The 16,117-nt window shown below is 32.5% G+C and overlaps 1 protein-coding gene across 1 annotated transcript in view; it reads left to right on the top strand.

Moving 5' to 3' along the window:
• abi1a (abl-interactor 1a) overlaps positions 1–16,117 on the top strand; it is a 79,030-nt gene that overhangs the window by 52,750 nt on the left and 10,163 nt on the right. The window contains 5 exon segments of the mRNA XM_048175346.1: positions 993–1,096; positions 3,021–3,161; positions 9,575–9,675; positions 14,189–14,233; positions 14,236–14,274. Of these exon segments, the coding sequence (XP_048031303.1) occupies positions 993–1,096; positions 3,021–3,161; positions 9,575–9,675; positions 14,189–14,233; positions 14,236–14,274 (430 nt within the window).

Here is a 16,117-nt window from a genome sequence, read left to right as displayed (position 1 = left end):
TCCTCATAACTCGGCCTGTCACGATTATTCATCTGGTTATTCAAACTAATAAAGGAAATCATATTATATTATATTATATTATATTATATTATATTATATTATATTATATTATATATAAAAATAATACATTTGATTATATACGATTCCAAGTAAAAATCATCAGTACATGTGTGATCGTGACAGGCCCACTCGTCATGTGCAGTAGTTGTAGATCAATCCCATCATAGCTGTATTATTTAAAGATTATTACATGTTTTAACAGTAAATCATATTCATATGCGGCTGAAACACATTGTGTAATTGAAGTATTTGGGCTTCTGTTATTTTTTTTGCACTTTATTTACTGTCAATATCAGGTTTTTAGTATATATGATGGTGGTAAAGCCAGGTAAATTTTTGGATGCAAGAAAGTATCGTCAAAAAATGTACTCCATACATATAAATGATGCATAAAATATCTAAACATTTAGTTTTTTTTACTTCAACAACGCTTTTGCATTTTGTTAACACTATTTACCATAATTATATATATATATAGTGACACAATGAATTAGTTAAAAAAAGAAAATAAATGTATTTGGTAAACAAAAGCGGTAAAAACAGCTATGTAGTCCATTTTTCTTTTTATTATAGATTTATATTATACTATGGTTCGTAAGTTTCCACACTACATGTAGTTCAAATAGTTGTAATTTGAGATTGAGATAATTGTGAATGAGCGTGCATACACACCTTATCTTTCATTAAAATACACACTTCAAATCTGAGGTTATGGAGAATAGGTCCGTTTTACGCACATATTCCTCATATATTTATTATATATTCATGAATGAAGCCCTTTTATTGCAGTAGCAGACTGAAAGTTTGGATGAAATGTGTTGTTTTGTCTGGTAAAGCCCTTTTCTCAGCTCTGTTCCTTTAGTCTTATTTGTGTAACCTGATGGTCAAGCTCTGGTCAGATACTCAAACTGATGTTTTGCTTGTCCAATCAGCAACACGGGAACAATCAGTCAATCAGAGGAGGAACTCTCTCCAGGACCAATCCCCCGACGCAGAAACCTCCCAGCCCACCCATGACGGGACGAGGCACTCTGGGGTAAGATGTGATTTTTATCATATGCTTCAGTGTGAGAAGATGACGACGTTACTGAGCAGTATGATATGGAAGCTTGTTTCTGGCATTAAATAAAAAATAAAAAAAATTCTGACTTTATATCTCGCAATTCTGACTTTATAACTCGCAATTCTGACTTTATAACTCGCAATTCTGACTTTATATCTCGCAATTCTGACTTTATAACTCGCAATTCTGACTTTATAACTCGCAATTCTGACTTTATAACTCACAATTCTGACTTTATATCTCGCAATTCTGACTTTATATCTCGCAATTCTGACTTTATATCTCGCAATTCTGACTTTATAACTCACAATTCTGACTTTATATCTCGCGATTCTGACTTTATAACTCGCGATTCTGACTTTAATATCACGCAATTCTGACTTTATAACTCGCGATTCTGACTTTATATCTCGCGATTCTGACTTTATAACTCGCGATTCTGACTTTATAACTCGCAATTCTGACTTTATATCTCGCAATTCTGACTTTATAACTCGCAATTCTGACTTTATAACTCGCAATTCTGACTTTATATCTCGCAATTCTGACTTTAATATCACGCAATTCTGACTTTAATATCACGCAATTCTGACTTTATAACTCACAATTCTGACTTTATAACTCGCAATTCTGACTTTATAACTCGCAATTCTGACTTTATATCTCGCAATTCTGACTTTATAACTCGCAATTCTGACTTTATATCTCGCAATTCTGACTTTATAACTCGCAATTCTGACTTTATATCACGCAATTCTGACTATATCTCGCAATTCTGACGACATCTCGCAATTCTGACTTTATATCTCGCAATTCTGACTTTATAACTCGCGATTCTGACTTTATATCTCGCGATTCTGACTTTATATCTCGCAATTCTGACTTTATAACTCGCAATTCTGACTTTATATCTCGCAATTCTGACTTTATAACTCGCAATTCTGACTTTATCTCGCAATTCTGACTTTATATCTCGCAATTCTGACTTTATATCTCGCAATTCTGACTTTATATCTCGCAATTCTGACTTTATATCTCGCAATTCTGACTACATCTCGCAATTCTAACTTTACATCTCGCAATTCTGACTTTATATCTCGCAATTCTGACTTTACATCTCGCAATTCTGACTTTACATCTCGCAATTCTGACTTTACATCTCGCAATTCCGACTTTACATCTCGCAATTCCGACTTTATATCTCGCAATTCCGACTTTACATCTCGCAATTCTGACTTTATATCTCGCAATTCCGACTTTACATCTCGCAATTCCGACTTTACATCTCGCAATTCCGACTTTATATCTCGCAATTCCGACTTTACATCTCGCAATTCTGACTTTATATCTCGCAATTCTGACTTTATATCTCGCAATTCCGACTTTACATCTCGCAATTCTGACTTTACATCTCGCAATTCTGACTTTACATCTCGCAATTCCGACTTTACATCTCGCAATTCTGACTTTACATCTCGCAATTCCGACTTTACATCTCGCAATTCTGACTTTACATCTCGCAATTCTGACTTTATATCTCGCAATTCCGACTTTACATCTCGCAATTCCGACTTTACATCTCGCAATTCTGACTTTATATCTCGCAATTCTGACTTTACATCTCGCAATTCTGACTTTATATCTCGCAAATCCGACTTTACATCTCGCAATTCAGACTTTATATCTCGCAAATCCGACTTTATGTGAGAGAAATTAGATAAAAAGTCGCAATTACCCTTTTATTTTTTTTATGTAGTGCTGGAAACAAGCTTCCATATACATCTATCAGACAATAGTTCGGCACCGATGACAGTTTTTGGTAGCAAATTTGGAAATCATATATCATTAGTTTTGTTAGTAATATTTTTTTTTCTGTTTGTTTTAAATGCACATACAGACGTAACACTCCTTATAAAACACTTGAGCCAGTGAAACCTCCAACCGTGCCCAATGATTACATGACGAGTCCAGCTCGCCTGGGCAGCCAACACAGTCCAGGACGCACCGCGTCTCTCAGCCAGAGACCGAGAACCCACAGGTAACATTTTCCCTGTGAATATTGGTGCATAGAATAGTAGTAAAAAGACCAAAATAATCGAAGAAAATATTATAACAACTTAAATCTATCTATCTATCGATCTATCATTCTTTCTATCATTTTGTCTATCTGTCTGTCATTCTATCTACTGTATCGTTCTATCGTTATACCTATCTATCATTTCATCTATGAATTTTTCACATTTTTAATATATTTTTTTATTATCATCATCATTATTATTGTTATTAATATCAATAAAATAAGTTTTTAATTTAAAGTTTATTTAATTTAATCTGAGTAATTTTGTATTCCTTATTTGTCTTTGTGCCTGCAGACACTGTAATATGTGCGAGGGCTTCTCTAATGAATCAGAAATCTCATTTTCTCTCTTAATTCGTCTTTTTCCTCTAGTCCTCTCCCACACTTTTCCATCAGCCTCCACAGTTTTATTTTTGAATGTCAGAGCATATTTGACTTCCTCTAGGGGATTTAACATTCGCTCATGTTCTTCGTGTTGCTAACGTCTAAATGACAGGCCTGATCTGGGTGTTTCTGAACGTTCCTAGCGTGCGATCAGTACTCTTCACACCCACTCATCTAACATCTGTAAATAATGTCATCACACCAACCCACACCTCAGCCGCACTCCAGACCGGAGGGAATAACCCCTCATCCCACCCTCCGTCAGGACTGCAGCGCTTCATGCTGAGATTGAACGGCCTCATTAGTTAATGCTCACTGTGATGCCATAAATAATACACAACGTTTCATTTGTGTAAATAGTGGCAACACAACGCCAGGTCTTGTGAGGGTGGCCTGCTGAATCCATCAAACGCTTGTCTTAAAGGGAAAAATGAATGTTGTTCCAAACCTTCCTCCGTAAAAACACAAAGTAGACATTTTGAAGAATTATTATACTGGTAAAATAACAATGACTGTAGAATGCAGAGGTGCAAAAAGCACCATGACGGTGCAAGTGTTATTTAACTACATACAATATTGTTCAAAAGTTTGAGAAATTAAGAAAGTAATATTTTATTCATCAAGGATGCATTAAAGTGACAGTAAACACATTTAGAATGTTAAAAAAGAATATTTCAAATAAATGCTGTTCTTTTGGAAATATCATTCAAAATTGATAATAATCATAAATGTTTCTTGAGCAGCAAATCATCATATTAGAATGATTTCTGAAGGATCATGTGACACTGAAGACTGGAGTAATGATGCTGAAAATTCAGCTTTGATCACAGGAATAAATTACACTTTAACCCTCTGGTGCTCTTCGGTCATTTTTAACCAAACAATTTTACGTTTTGTTTTTTAGAATGTTTTACTTCATCGGAATGTTACGAAACTTGGTAAAGGTTTTGGCACTTGCTATGTGAACAAACAGAAAAATCATGGACATGATTGGAAATTATTTTAAATGGTCTAAAAAGAAAATAGTGACACGTGCTCCTCGTGGTCAAAAATGAGTGCATTGGAAATGAACGGGAGACGGATTTCATCTAGTGGAAACTTTTGGTACTGCGGACAAGCAAAATCTTACTGAAAGATCATTTTTTGAGATATCAACCTCAAATTTGGAACGCAACTTGTTTAGAATTATGGCTTTGATTTTCTTGCAGTTTTAGAGTAAAATGTGTTTTTAAAAATATACACTACCACACAAATTTTGGGATTGGTAAGATTTTTAATGTTTTTAAAAGAAGTTTCGTCTGCTCACCAAGGCTTAATTTATTTAAGTAAAAATACAGTAAAAACAGTAATATTGTGAAAAATTATTACAATTTAAAATAACTGTTTTCTATTTGAATATATTTGACAAAGTAATTTATTCCTGTGATGCAAAGCTGAATTTTCAGCATCGTTACTCCAGTCTTCAGTGTCACATGATCCTTCAGAAATCATTCTAATATGCTGATCTGCTGCTCAAGAAACATTTATGATTATTTTCAATGTTGAAAACAGTTGTGTACTTTTTTTTTCAGGATTCCTTGATGAATAGAAAGTTCAAAAGAACAGCATTTATCTGAAATACAAAGCTTCTGTAGCATTATACACTACCGTTCAAAAGTTTGGGGTCAGTAAGAATTTTTATTTTTATTTTTTTGAAAAGAAATTAAAGAAATGAATACTTTTATTCAGCAAGGATGCATTAAATCAATCAAAAGTGGCAGTAATGTTACATTTATAATGTTACAAAAGATTAGATTTCAGATAAACACTGTTCTTTTGAACTTTCTATTCATCAAGGAATCCTGAAAAAAGATATTGTACACAAATATTTTGTACAATTGTAAACAATAAATGTTTCTTAAGCATCAAATAATCATATCAGAATGATTTCTGAAGGATCATGTGACACTGAAGACTGGATTAACGATGCTGAAAATTCAGCTTTGATCACAGGAATAAATTACACTTTAAAATATTTTCAAATCGAAAACAGTTATTTTAAATTGTAATAATATTTCACAATATTACTGTTTTTACTGTATTTTTAATTAAATAAATGTAGCCTTGGTGAGCAGACGAAACTTCTTTTAAAAACATTAAAAATCTTAGTGGTTCCAAACTTTTGAGCGGTAGTGTATATTTCATATAAAAATTTAAAATAGTATTTTTGAGCATTTTTCATAACAATAAACGATAACAATAAATTCTGTAATTTTTTTCTAAGTTAAATTTTTAAAACTATTTCACTTCAGCAATAATCTGCCAAGTGTCCACTTTGAAAAGAGACCAAAATTAAATTAGAATATATGACAGTTTAAGTTGGAAATTTCATTTTCAGGTCTATGCTCAAAAAGCAAATAAATGGATTATAACTATAGCATAAATATAATTTACTACCATAAAATCCCCTAAAAATACATAATATTAAATAAAAAAACATTTTCAAACTAAAATATAGTAGTCATGTGAAGCGCACCAGAGTGTTTTAAATAAAAATCTGATATTTTTTCAATATTCAATATTTTTATTTTTGTTTCTAAATGTAGGCTTGTTGAGTATGACAGACTTTTCAAAAATTTTTTTAAAAAAATCAAACACTTTTGAATGGTATGCTTTTGCTCTGTCCTTGGTCATTGTAGTTGTAAGATAAAGAGTGAGAGAACAGAGATTCATTGTTTTAACTTAATAATAATAATCTGAATGCTGTTATCAAGTACTGATGTGTAGAAGACAGTGTTTATCAACCACTTTGATTCCTGCAGCGTCAGCAGTTTGTCTATGCACTTCTGATGTGTGATTATGGTGGAGTATGATTTCATGTGTCCACCTGAGCCATTATCTGCTCTCCAGAGGCGTTCGCTGCTGCTGCTTCAGCTCTTTTTATGCTGCCTTCATCTAAACTGACTCAAGTTCTTTAGGTTCCCGATGCATTATGGGTTACGACAGTGTCAGTTAACCATTTTATTTCTCTAAAAAGGTTACATTTACAGATGGATCTAGTGATATGGTGAGGTTTAGTAGTGATTCTTTTTACCTCAGACGACCCACAGACCAGTTAGTTTTGAAAAGATGCACATTTCTAGTTAAAAATCGGATCATTTAACTCGATGTCAGTGTTTAGACAGTGGAGCTGCGATAATGAGATGTCCTGCAGTGCGGCGAGGAGCCCCTGCTGCTCTCTTTCTACATGGACACACAGCAGAGGATCATGGCTGATCTCTAAAGCTGTGCTCATGTGTGGGTGGAACTGATGCAATGATGTTCATAGCTCCACAGTGTTGAATAATCCACGATTGATCTGTGTTGAACGTACACGTAACTACGTATGGCTAATGTGTCTCGAAGCCAAGTGTGTATTTAGGTCACTTTACCATGTGATGCTCAGAACGGAGCACTAGCTTACTTCTCACTGAATACTACACAGTGTACTGTGTTCTGCTTACTGTGCTTTTAAAATAGTATGTGGAACAGTGTGCATGATGTGATTCAAACAGTATATATGTGCCGCGTGACTCACACACTGTTCGTTCACACTCTGACGCCTCATGATCCAGTATTGAGTATTCGGGAATGCAAAATCCAGCAACGATCTTCTCAAACTTGTTATGAAAAGCGCTTAAGCGTTTCTTGTCAACAGAAGAGAAGCTTTAAGAGCTCGTTGTGGTTTTTTGACAAAATAAAAGCTTTATTTGAGAATGAATAAATTAAGACAGACCATTGAACTGTAAAATAAAACTTGGATTATTATTATATTTTTCTTAAATGGACATATTTTATTTTATCTTAGTCATTTTTTTACAGTGAAATATTACAATAATATTTATTATTTTAATTTAGTATTAGTAAAATGAAGAAATTAAGGCAGACAGGTGTACTGTAAAAATAAAACTTTTATTATAATTATTATTATATTTTTCTTAAATTATTATAAAAATATTTATTATATTTTTCTTAAATAGTCATTTTATTTTACAGTGAAATATTACAATAGTAGTATTAATTTAATTTAGTAATAGTAAAATGAAGAAATTAAGACACAGTTGTACTGTAAATAAAAAGTTTATTATTATTATTATTATATTTTCTTAGTCATTTTCTTACAGTGAAATATTACAATAATAATAGTTATTATTTTAATTTAGTATTAGTAAACTGAAGAAATTAAGGCAGACAGGTGTACTGTAAAAATAAAACTTTTATTATAATTATTATTATTATATTTTTCTTAAATTATTATAAAAATATTTATATTTTTCTTTGTCATTTTATTTTACAGTGAAATAGTACAATATTAATTTTTTTTTAATTTAGTAATAGTAAAATGAAGAAATTAAGACAGTTAAATAAAACTTGTATTATTATTATTATTATGCATTTTTTATAGACATTTTATTTTACAGTGAAATATTACAATGGTAATATTTATTAATTTAATTTAGTAATAATAAAATGAAGAAATTAAGACAGTTGTACTGTAAAATAAAAAGTTTATTATTATTATTATATTTTTCTTAGTCATATTTTTACAGTGAAATATTACAATAATAATATTTATTATTTTAATTTAGTATTAGTAAAATGAAGAAATTAAGGCAGACAGGTGTACTGTAAAAATAAAACTTTTATTATAATTATTATTAAATTTTTCTTAAATTATTATAAAAATATTTATTATATTTTTCTTAAATAGTCATTTTATTTTACAGTGAAATAGTACAATATTAATATTTATTATTTTAATTTAGTATTAGTAAAATGAAGAAATTAAGACAGTTAAATAAAACTTGTATTATTATTATTATTATTATTATTATTAAATTTTTATAGACATTTTATTTTACAGTGAAATATTACAATAGTAATATTTATTAATTTAATTTAGTAATAATAAAATGAAGAAATTAAGACACAGTTGTACTGTAAAATAAAAAGTTTATTATTATTATTATTATATTTTTCTTAGTCATTTTCTTACAGTGAAATATTACAACAATAATATTTATTATTTTAATTTAGTATTAGTAAAATGAAGAAATTAAGGCAGACAGTTGTACTGTAAAAATAAAACTTTTATTATAATTATTATTATATTTTTCTTAAATTATTATAAAAATATTTATTATATTTTTCTTAAATAGTCTTTTTATTTTACAGTGAAATAGTACAATATTAATATTTATTTTAATTTAGTAATAGTAAAATGAAAAAATTAAGACAGTTAAATAAAACTTGTATTATTATTATTATTATTATTATTATTAATTTTTTCTTATAAACATTGTGAAATATTACAATAGTAGTATTTATTAATTTAATTTAGTAATAGTAAAATGAAGAAATTAAGACAGACAGTTGTACTGCAAAATAATTTTTTATTATTATTATAATTATTATTATATTTTTCTTAAATAGTCATTTTATTTTACGGTGAAATATTACAATAATAATTATTATTTTAATGTAGTAATAATATTTATTTGATTTACAGCACAATTCTATTAATACTTAATATTGATATGTATTAATATTAATCTTTATATTAATATTTTGCAGTCAGTGATATATTTTAATATCTTTATAAACATTTTAACAGAAAAATTGCACTGATTTTGTTGTTGTTTTTTTGTGTTGTTGTTTTTTTCCAGCCCTGTTAATGTTTGTTTTGTTTTGTTTTTCACAAATTTTTATTTTTGTGTAGTAACATGTTATCTTCTGGCAGTCTAATCAAATGTGTTGAGATAAAGATCACTGTTGATATTTCCTTCACATTGCATTGTGGGATACAGTACTCCTCAAAGAATTCTCTGTTTTGGTAAATGTAGTATATCAACCAGGTGTAGAAATAATGCACATTCTACACACAGCATGCATACTGCATACTTCAGAACTGATATGATATGTACGACAGTACGCTAAGAACTGTATCTGACTTCCTGTCGCTCTCTTTATAGTGGCAGCAGCGGAGGAAGCGGCAGTCGAGAGAACAGTGGCGGCAGCAGCATCGGCATTCCCATCGCTGTGCCGACTCCCTCCATTCCCAACTCAGTCCCAGGTGAGCTGCAGCCCATATTCAACTGCCCTACAGGTTATGGCCGACTTGAGAATGAGACGTACTCTCCACATGTGGGTATTTAACGCTGCAGTATATCCTGTTCTCCAGAGTGAGAAACGGAGTTGTTCACCGTTTGCCTACAGCTTTCATGGCCTGATTCTTCCAGCTGAAGTAGGCCACTACGCAGCACAAGGACAGGTAGAAAGAGAGAGGAAGTAGGGAAACTCTATAGGGTGGTCTGTCTGCAGAGAACAGGGAAAAAAGAAAAGAGTTTACTGAGAAAAAAGGTCCCCCCCCCCCCCCCCCAACCTCCTGAATCCTTACAGTCACCATAGCAACACCGCATCTGCACCTCTGATTACCTTTTCCTGGATTAATGTTATTTAGTGCTGACAGAACTGTCCTTGTACCCTTTTATTTATCTGTTGTGTATTTGAATAATAAAATGTCAGGTTTTTCCTCTAGGTTTTCTTGTAGGCTATTCTGGCATCCAAAACCTAGTGAGCTACCTACTTAGGCAACACTTTAAGGCATCTTAAACGCATTTTGGCATATATTCTAAACTTTTTAGCTCTCATTAGGCAGCATCATTACAAACTCAGTGAAAAATGTAATCCAGGATGGCGGAGAGAGTTGAGGGAGTGCATCATTCAGTACTGAATATTTGATAAACATGAAATAGTTTATATATAATAAACAGGTTGATCAAAAATATCAGTTCAGATGAGTTGTCGAATTAAAATTTTTTTTTTTTTTTTAGCTTAGCAACAGGCTAAAGTCGAACTATTTTAAGTATTTAAAAAAAAAAAAAAAAAAAAAAAAAGGTCCAATTGAGTGCTGCAGGAGTCATAAAAGACGGAAACGAGTTAACCCTCTGGAGTCTGAGGCTGATTTGGGGCCTGGAGAAGTTTTGACATGCCCTGACATTTGTGCTTTTTTCAGTTGTTCATAAACATATTAATGACACAAGTGTCATTACACTGTATTCAGCACAAACTAGGCTACCATAATATGTGAGGAACATGTGTGTACATGTTTGTGTTTTTGAAGGAATAACGTTTATGCGTGGTTACTGAAAAAACAAAAAACTTAAGTCACTGATATAAGGCCAATAAAAGTATATTAAATCTGTGTTCACAAGACTTTTGGGTATTGAAGGTTGTAGACTAGAGTTTTTGCTTCAAAATTATGTAAAAATTATGCTGACTACTCTTTCATTTATAACAATATACTGATTTAGTTTTTGTAAGACACTTTTTGCCAAGAAACACGGTATGCGAGGAGGCGTGAATCTCCATGAATAATGGCTCATTCTCACCTGTGAAGACAAAAGAATTGAATAGTAATGACCTGAAAAGACTTGCATATTAATGAGGCATTTCAGTCAGGTAGGCTGTGAAAAAAAACTTCTGTGATGTCTCAAGCTCATCATGGTATATGAAACATACAGAAAAATTTTATTACAATATAAAATAATGGTTTTATATTATACTTTAAAATATAATGTATTTCTGTGATGCAAAGAGTCTAAATATATAGGCTTTTAGTTTAAAAGCATGCACATTTGGAGAAATATAGGATTCTCATATGTTTATGTCAATTTTCTATACAGAGGAGTTATTTTTTATTTAATATTCATTGTTATCTCTATGAGCGCTGGTGTTTGCAATTCATACTGCAGCCGGAGGGCGCTCTGTGCATTTTAGTCCACAAATTCACCTAAGAAGAAGACGATATTCCATGAATGGTGTTTACCAATTCATACTACAGCCGGAGGGCGCTAAAGAAACAAAAACTCACTTAAAACTTATCAATAGAAGAAAACAAACAGGAATTTACTGAATGTCTTCCAGAGATCGCTAACCATGGCTTTTTCATCCAGATAAACAATTTTCAAGGCAATAAATACACGATTGAGATGATGAATGCATGTGTTGTCTCTGAATTTGCCTGTGAATAGCGCTGGCTCCGTGGGTGTGGCCGCATTAGTGGGTAATGAGCTGAATCACGGACTTCTGACATGGCTCTCTTTTCATACAGATTACATAAACACAGAATGTTTGTTTTCGATTTGACTTGCACGATTTAAAACCTGACATTTCAACGTTTTGTTAGACATAAGTATGAATTTTTTGTGATTAGTATTCACTAAGTTACACTTCATTTTCTGAGAACTATCAGATTGGACTTCGTTCAGAGGGAGATGAGAGATCACGCATCATGTTAGTTTTCTTTATTTTACAAAAAGCACAACATTTTGTTTTTACTCTGAGTGTATACAAATAAAAGGAGATATTCTATAGTTTCAATTGATGTATTACTTATGTCTCTATGACAAAAAATGACAGAGTATTTTAAGTCTGTTTTGCTGCAATGTGAAAAAAAACCTGCAAAACGCGCCGGCGCGTTTTTAGACCTCAGAGTGTTAACATTTTCACCCTTCCGGTTCCATTGTACAGAAGTCACTGGAATTTTTTAATGGTTAAATGCCTGAAATAAGGCCTGTGATTAACAAAAGCTCTAGATATTCTCACATTTTATTCTACAGCATAAAATATATCAGTAAAACCCCATTTTTTTTTTAAAGCTTTAAGTTAGGGCTGGGTATTGAGACAATTTTCACGATTCGATTCAATTACTATTCACATGCTTGTGATTTGTTACGATTGCAATTATTTTGGATGTAGTATTTCAGTTTCAGTACATGACAAATTTTCTAGAGGAAAAAAATAACTCCAATTCTGTTTTTTTATTTATTTATTTTTAAATATAAACATTTAAATTGCGGCTGTCATAACTGATTTATTCAAACATGCATTAAATATTGAAGAACATTAAAAATTATAATGAATATGTAACGGTGCATAGCTATATTTATCAGAATGTTGCTTTCTAGAGCACTTTTTCTAGCTGACTAATGGGTTTATGGTTACTGAATATGTTTTTCTGAGGTAAATGTGACGTCACGTGACATTGTTTACAAGCTGTTTTATTGACGTCTTTCCGAGGTTGAAGCACTGATTGAGCGATTACACGAGACATGATACGGATTTCAGTAAGTTGTACTGTATATTTTAACATACCTTCAGATGTTCATGCATGTTTATTTCGCTGTAACTGGTATTAAAGCTGAGGAGAGGATGATCACATGCTTCTCTTTAACTGAGGCGCTAAAGCGATCTGTCACGCCACATTAAACAGCGCCAAAACGGTATTTATTTATTGAATCTCATAATAAGATGGACGTCATTTGAAATCTGAGACTTTGCTTCATATCAAAAGTAACAAAGCACAAAGATTATTGCGATTTATTTATTACTAATCGATTCTTGGGATTTAAGAATCAATATCGGTTCGTAAAAATGAGAATCGATTAAAATCGAGAAATGGATATTTTTTTTACCCAGCCCTACTTTATGTGCCTTAATCAAGGAAATTCACAGGAAATTCATCTACTCACTAGTCTGCTTTTACTGCCTCATTGTGTGTTTAATTGCACTCTTGCAAACTATTCTAAAGCCCTATTCAGACGGGACCAGTTTTCCAGGGAGAAATTAGAGAAATTTGACGATTTACAGATGTAAAATCCCGTCTGAATGCGAATGTCTGTGATTTCTGATCATTTTTATATACTAACTCTTTTAACAATGCTTTTTGACCTACATGAGCTACCGTATGCACACTAATCTTCCATATACTTTCATTTAATTTCAATATGTATAGCATCCGACGAAAGAGCAAATGATCAAATTAACAAATAGTCATATTGCAGAAATTGTGAAGACTGGCCAATTTCACTGCTCACATATGTGGGTTTATTATAAAAAGCCACTTGTGAAGTTTACTTGCATAGGGTTTTAATAGTAATATATAATTATAGCAATACATTTATCGATATATACATAGTAAATGATGCATGTAAACACATCACATGAGCTTCTGTAACACCCACATCCAGAACACACACACTCTCTCCCTGTAATAAACACAAAGATGTTAGTCCTGCCTGAATCAGTCCATGAAATGACCGACGTCGAGTGATAAGAACTGTAACTCAAAAACTAGTGCCATCCAAATAGGGCTAAATTCAAACTTTACAGCTTGTAGATTTGAAATAAAGATTAAAAAAGTGTTCATTTATGAAGATATATTGGTGTGAGAATCATAAACAGAGCTTTTTTCTGCAGTAATCCAAATGCCGATGCAAAAATCATATTGTGTTTTTGTCTTGGGAACCGGTTGCTTGTCAAAAATGTCACTCTATATAACGAATCTGTTTTACCCAATGTTTGTTTTTAGCGTTTTTAGCGATAGCTTAGCATCAAACTCCAGTGGAGTCGAGTTACTTCCCATGTGGAATATTTCAAATCAGTCACTTATGAGGATATGGGATGGTTAGGATGTCGATGTAGACAGTAAGGCAGCTCACTGGGTTTTGGAATACAGCTTAAATTTTTGTGCGATGAATCGCGCTCAAGATGTGTTTTCTCTTATGTGACGTTCTGACCCGCAGTCGCACCCTCATTGGCTCCTCCCCCAGCCCCTCCTCCTCCACCCCCCTCCCCGGTCAGGGTCCACCAATGCCAGCCGCTGCTATAGGTGAGCCCCTCCCCCAATCCCATCGCCACCCGCACAGCGTCTGTTCCGGGCGACACCGGCGTCACCGTCCACCTGTCTGTCTGTGGGTGTCACCTCTGGGGATGTTGGTGGTGATCATTGTTGTTTTGGGTGGTGGTTTTGTGCTTAATCAACCAGTTTAAATCAACGTACTGTGGGGAAGTCTCTGAACTGCCTGGGAGTATTTCCCATAATTCACAAAGGATGTATGGGTGGACTGTTAGTGTTGTTTAATGAGGACAAAAATCCTGTAGACTTAAAGGGTTAGTTCACCCAAAAATGAAAATTATCCCATGATTTACTCACCCTCAAGCCATCCCAGGTGTCTTCTTTCAGACGAACTCAATCGGAGATATATTTAAAAATATCCTGGCTATTCCAAGCTTTAAAATGCTAGTGAAGTCCAAAAAAATTCATCCATCCATCGTAAAAATAATCCATAAGGCTCCAGAGGGTTAATAAAGGCCTTCTGAAGAGAAGCGATGGGTTTTTGTAAGAACAATATTCATATTTAAAACATTATTAACTCTAATAACTAGTAACTAATAACAGAGGATAGAGTCCACACCACAAGTATAATGATAATGTCAAAGAGGAACAATGTTGCTGGAATCACTTTAGGAACGATTGTTTCTAGATGATTAACGATGGCGCTCTGGGAGTCTATGGCAGCCCATAGAACCGCTTGCGGGAAAGTTATGAAATTTGGCACACAGATAGAGGACAGTCCCAACATTAAGCACACCAATTTTGGAGTCTCTAAGTCAATGCCTCTAGCGCCACCACGTGTCCAAATTTTCACTCATGTTTATGCTATATAGGGCCCTATGAAATCCGTTTTATTTTTTCCCAAATTCCGTTTTTTCCGTTTTAATTTTTCAGGATTCCGTTTTATTTATTTTTTGACTCCATTTTAATGGTTAAATTAAATTTTAGTAATCAAAAAGCATGTCTAATTAATTGAAATAATGAATCTTGTCCAATTTACCAACAATTTAATAAAAGTTTAACAAAAAAATTAAATTTTAATTTTACCAAATTCTGTTTTCTGGATTCCATTGTAATGATTTAATTCCATTTTAATAATCAAAAAACAACAATACTTATTAATAAAAAAATATATATTTTTATGAATTTTTTTTTCAGAAGTTCTGTTGTGTATTTACATTTTTCTGGCAATCAAATTAACGCATACCATTTAATTTATCTTTTAATCATGAAATTAAACTTTTTTTTGTCAAACAATGTGCTGCACAATAGAGCTTTACTGTTAAAACATGGAAGAAACACTGACATTATTGTTTAAAAATATATTTTAATAATTTATTGTTAAATTAATTTATCTAAATTCTACTGTACAACAGTAATATGTTTCTGTCAAGTTAAATCGAACTTTTATTTTGACGGTTTGCCCAGAGCTTTGAGTTTCTCTGTGTTTATGACGGTAGTTTTCTCAAACGAAGCGGTTAAACGCTGATGAAGTGACTTTCAGAGCAGCTCTGGAGATGAATTCATGCGTTCATATAGTGAGGCGACAGAGGACGAAAACACCGCGAGCGTCGCATGTGCTTCAGCGTGCGTGCGGTAAATGAAACCGCGCTTCCGCATCATTCATTTCAGAGTTACACAGGCATGCAGGATTCATGTTTAAATAGTGTTTTTGCGGTTTAATATTCACAGACACTAGTCTATATCGCGATTTAATTTAAGTGTACTGACCTGCTTTTAATTCGTTCATCAAAAATTTGACAAATTCCGTGACATTCCGCATTATATAGTAAATTCCGTTTTTATGAATGGATTCTGCGATTCCGTGATCGCGGAA

Source organism: Megalobrama amblycephala, linkage group LG22 (genome assembly GCF_018812025.1).
Source record: "Megalobrama amblycephala isolate DHTTF-2021 linkage group LG22, ASM1881202v1, whole genome shotgun sequence".
Classification (NCBI taxonomy): domain Eukaryota; kingdom Metazoa; phylum Chordata; class Actinopteri; order Cypriniformes; family Xenocyprididae; genus Megalobrama; species Megalobrama amblycephala.
Note: the sequence above shows the minus strand (reverse complement) of the source record. Positions and strands in the feature narration are given on the sequence as shown.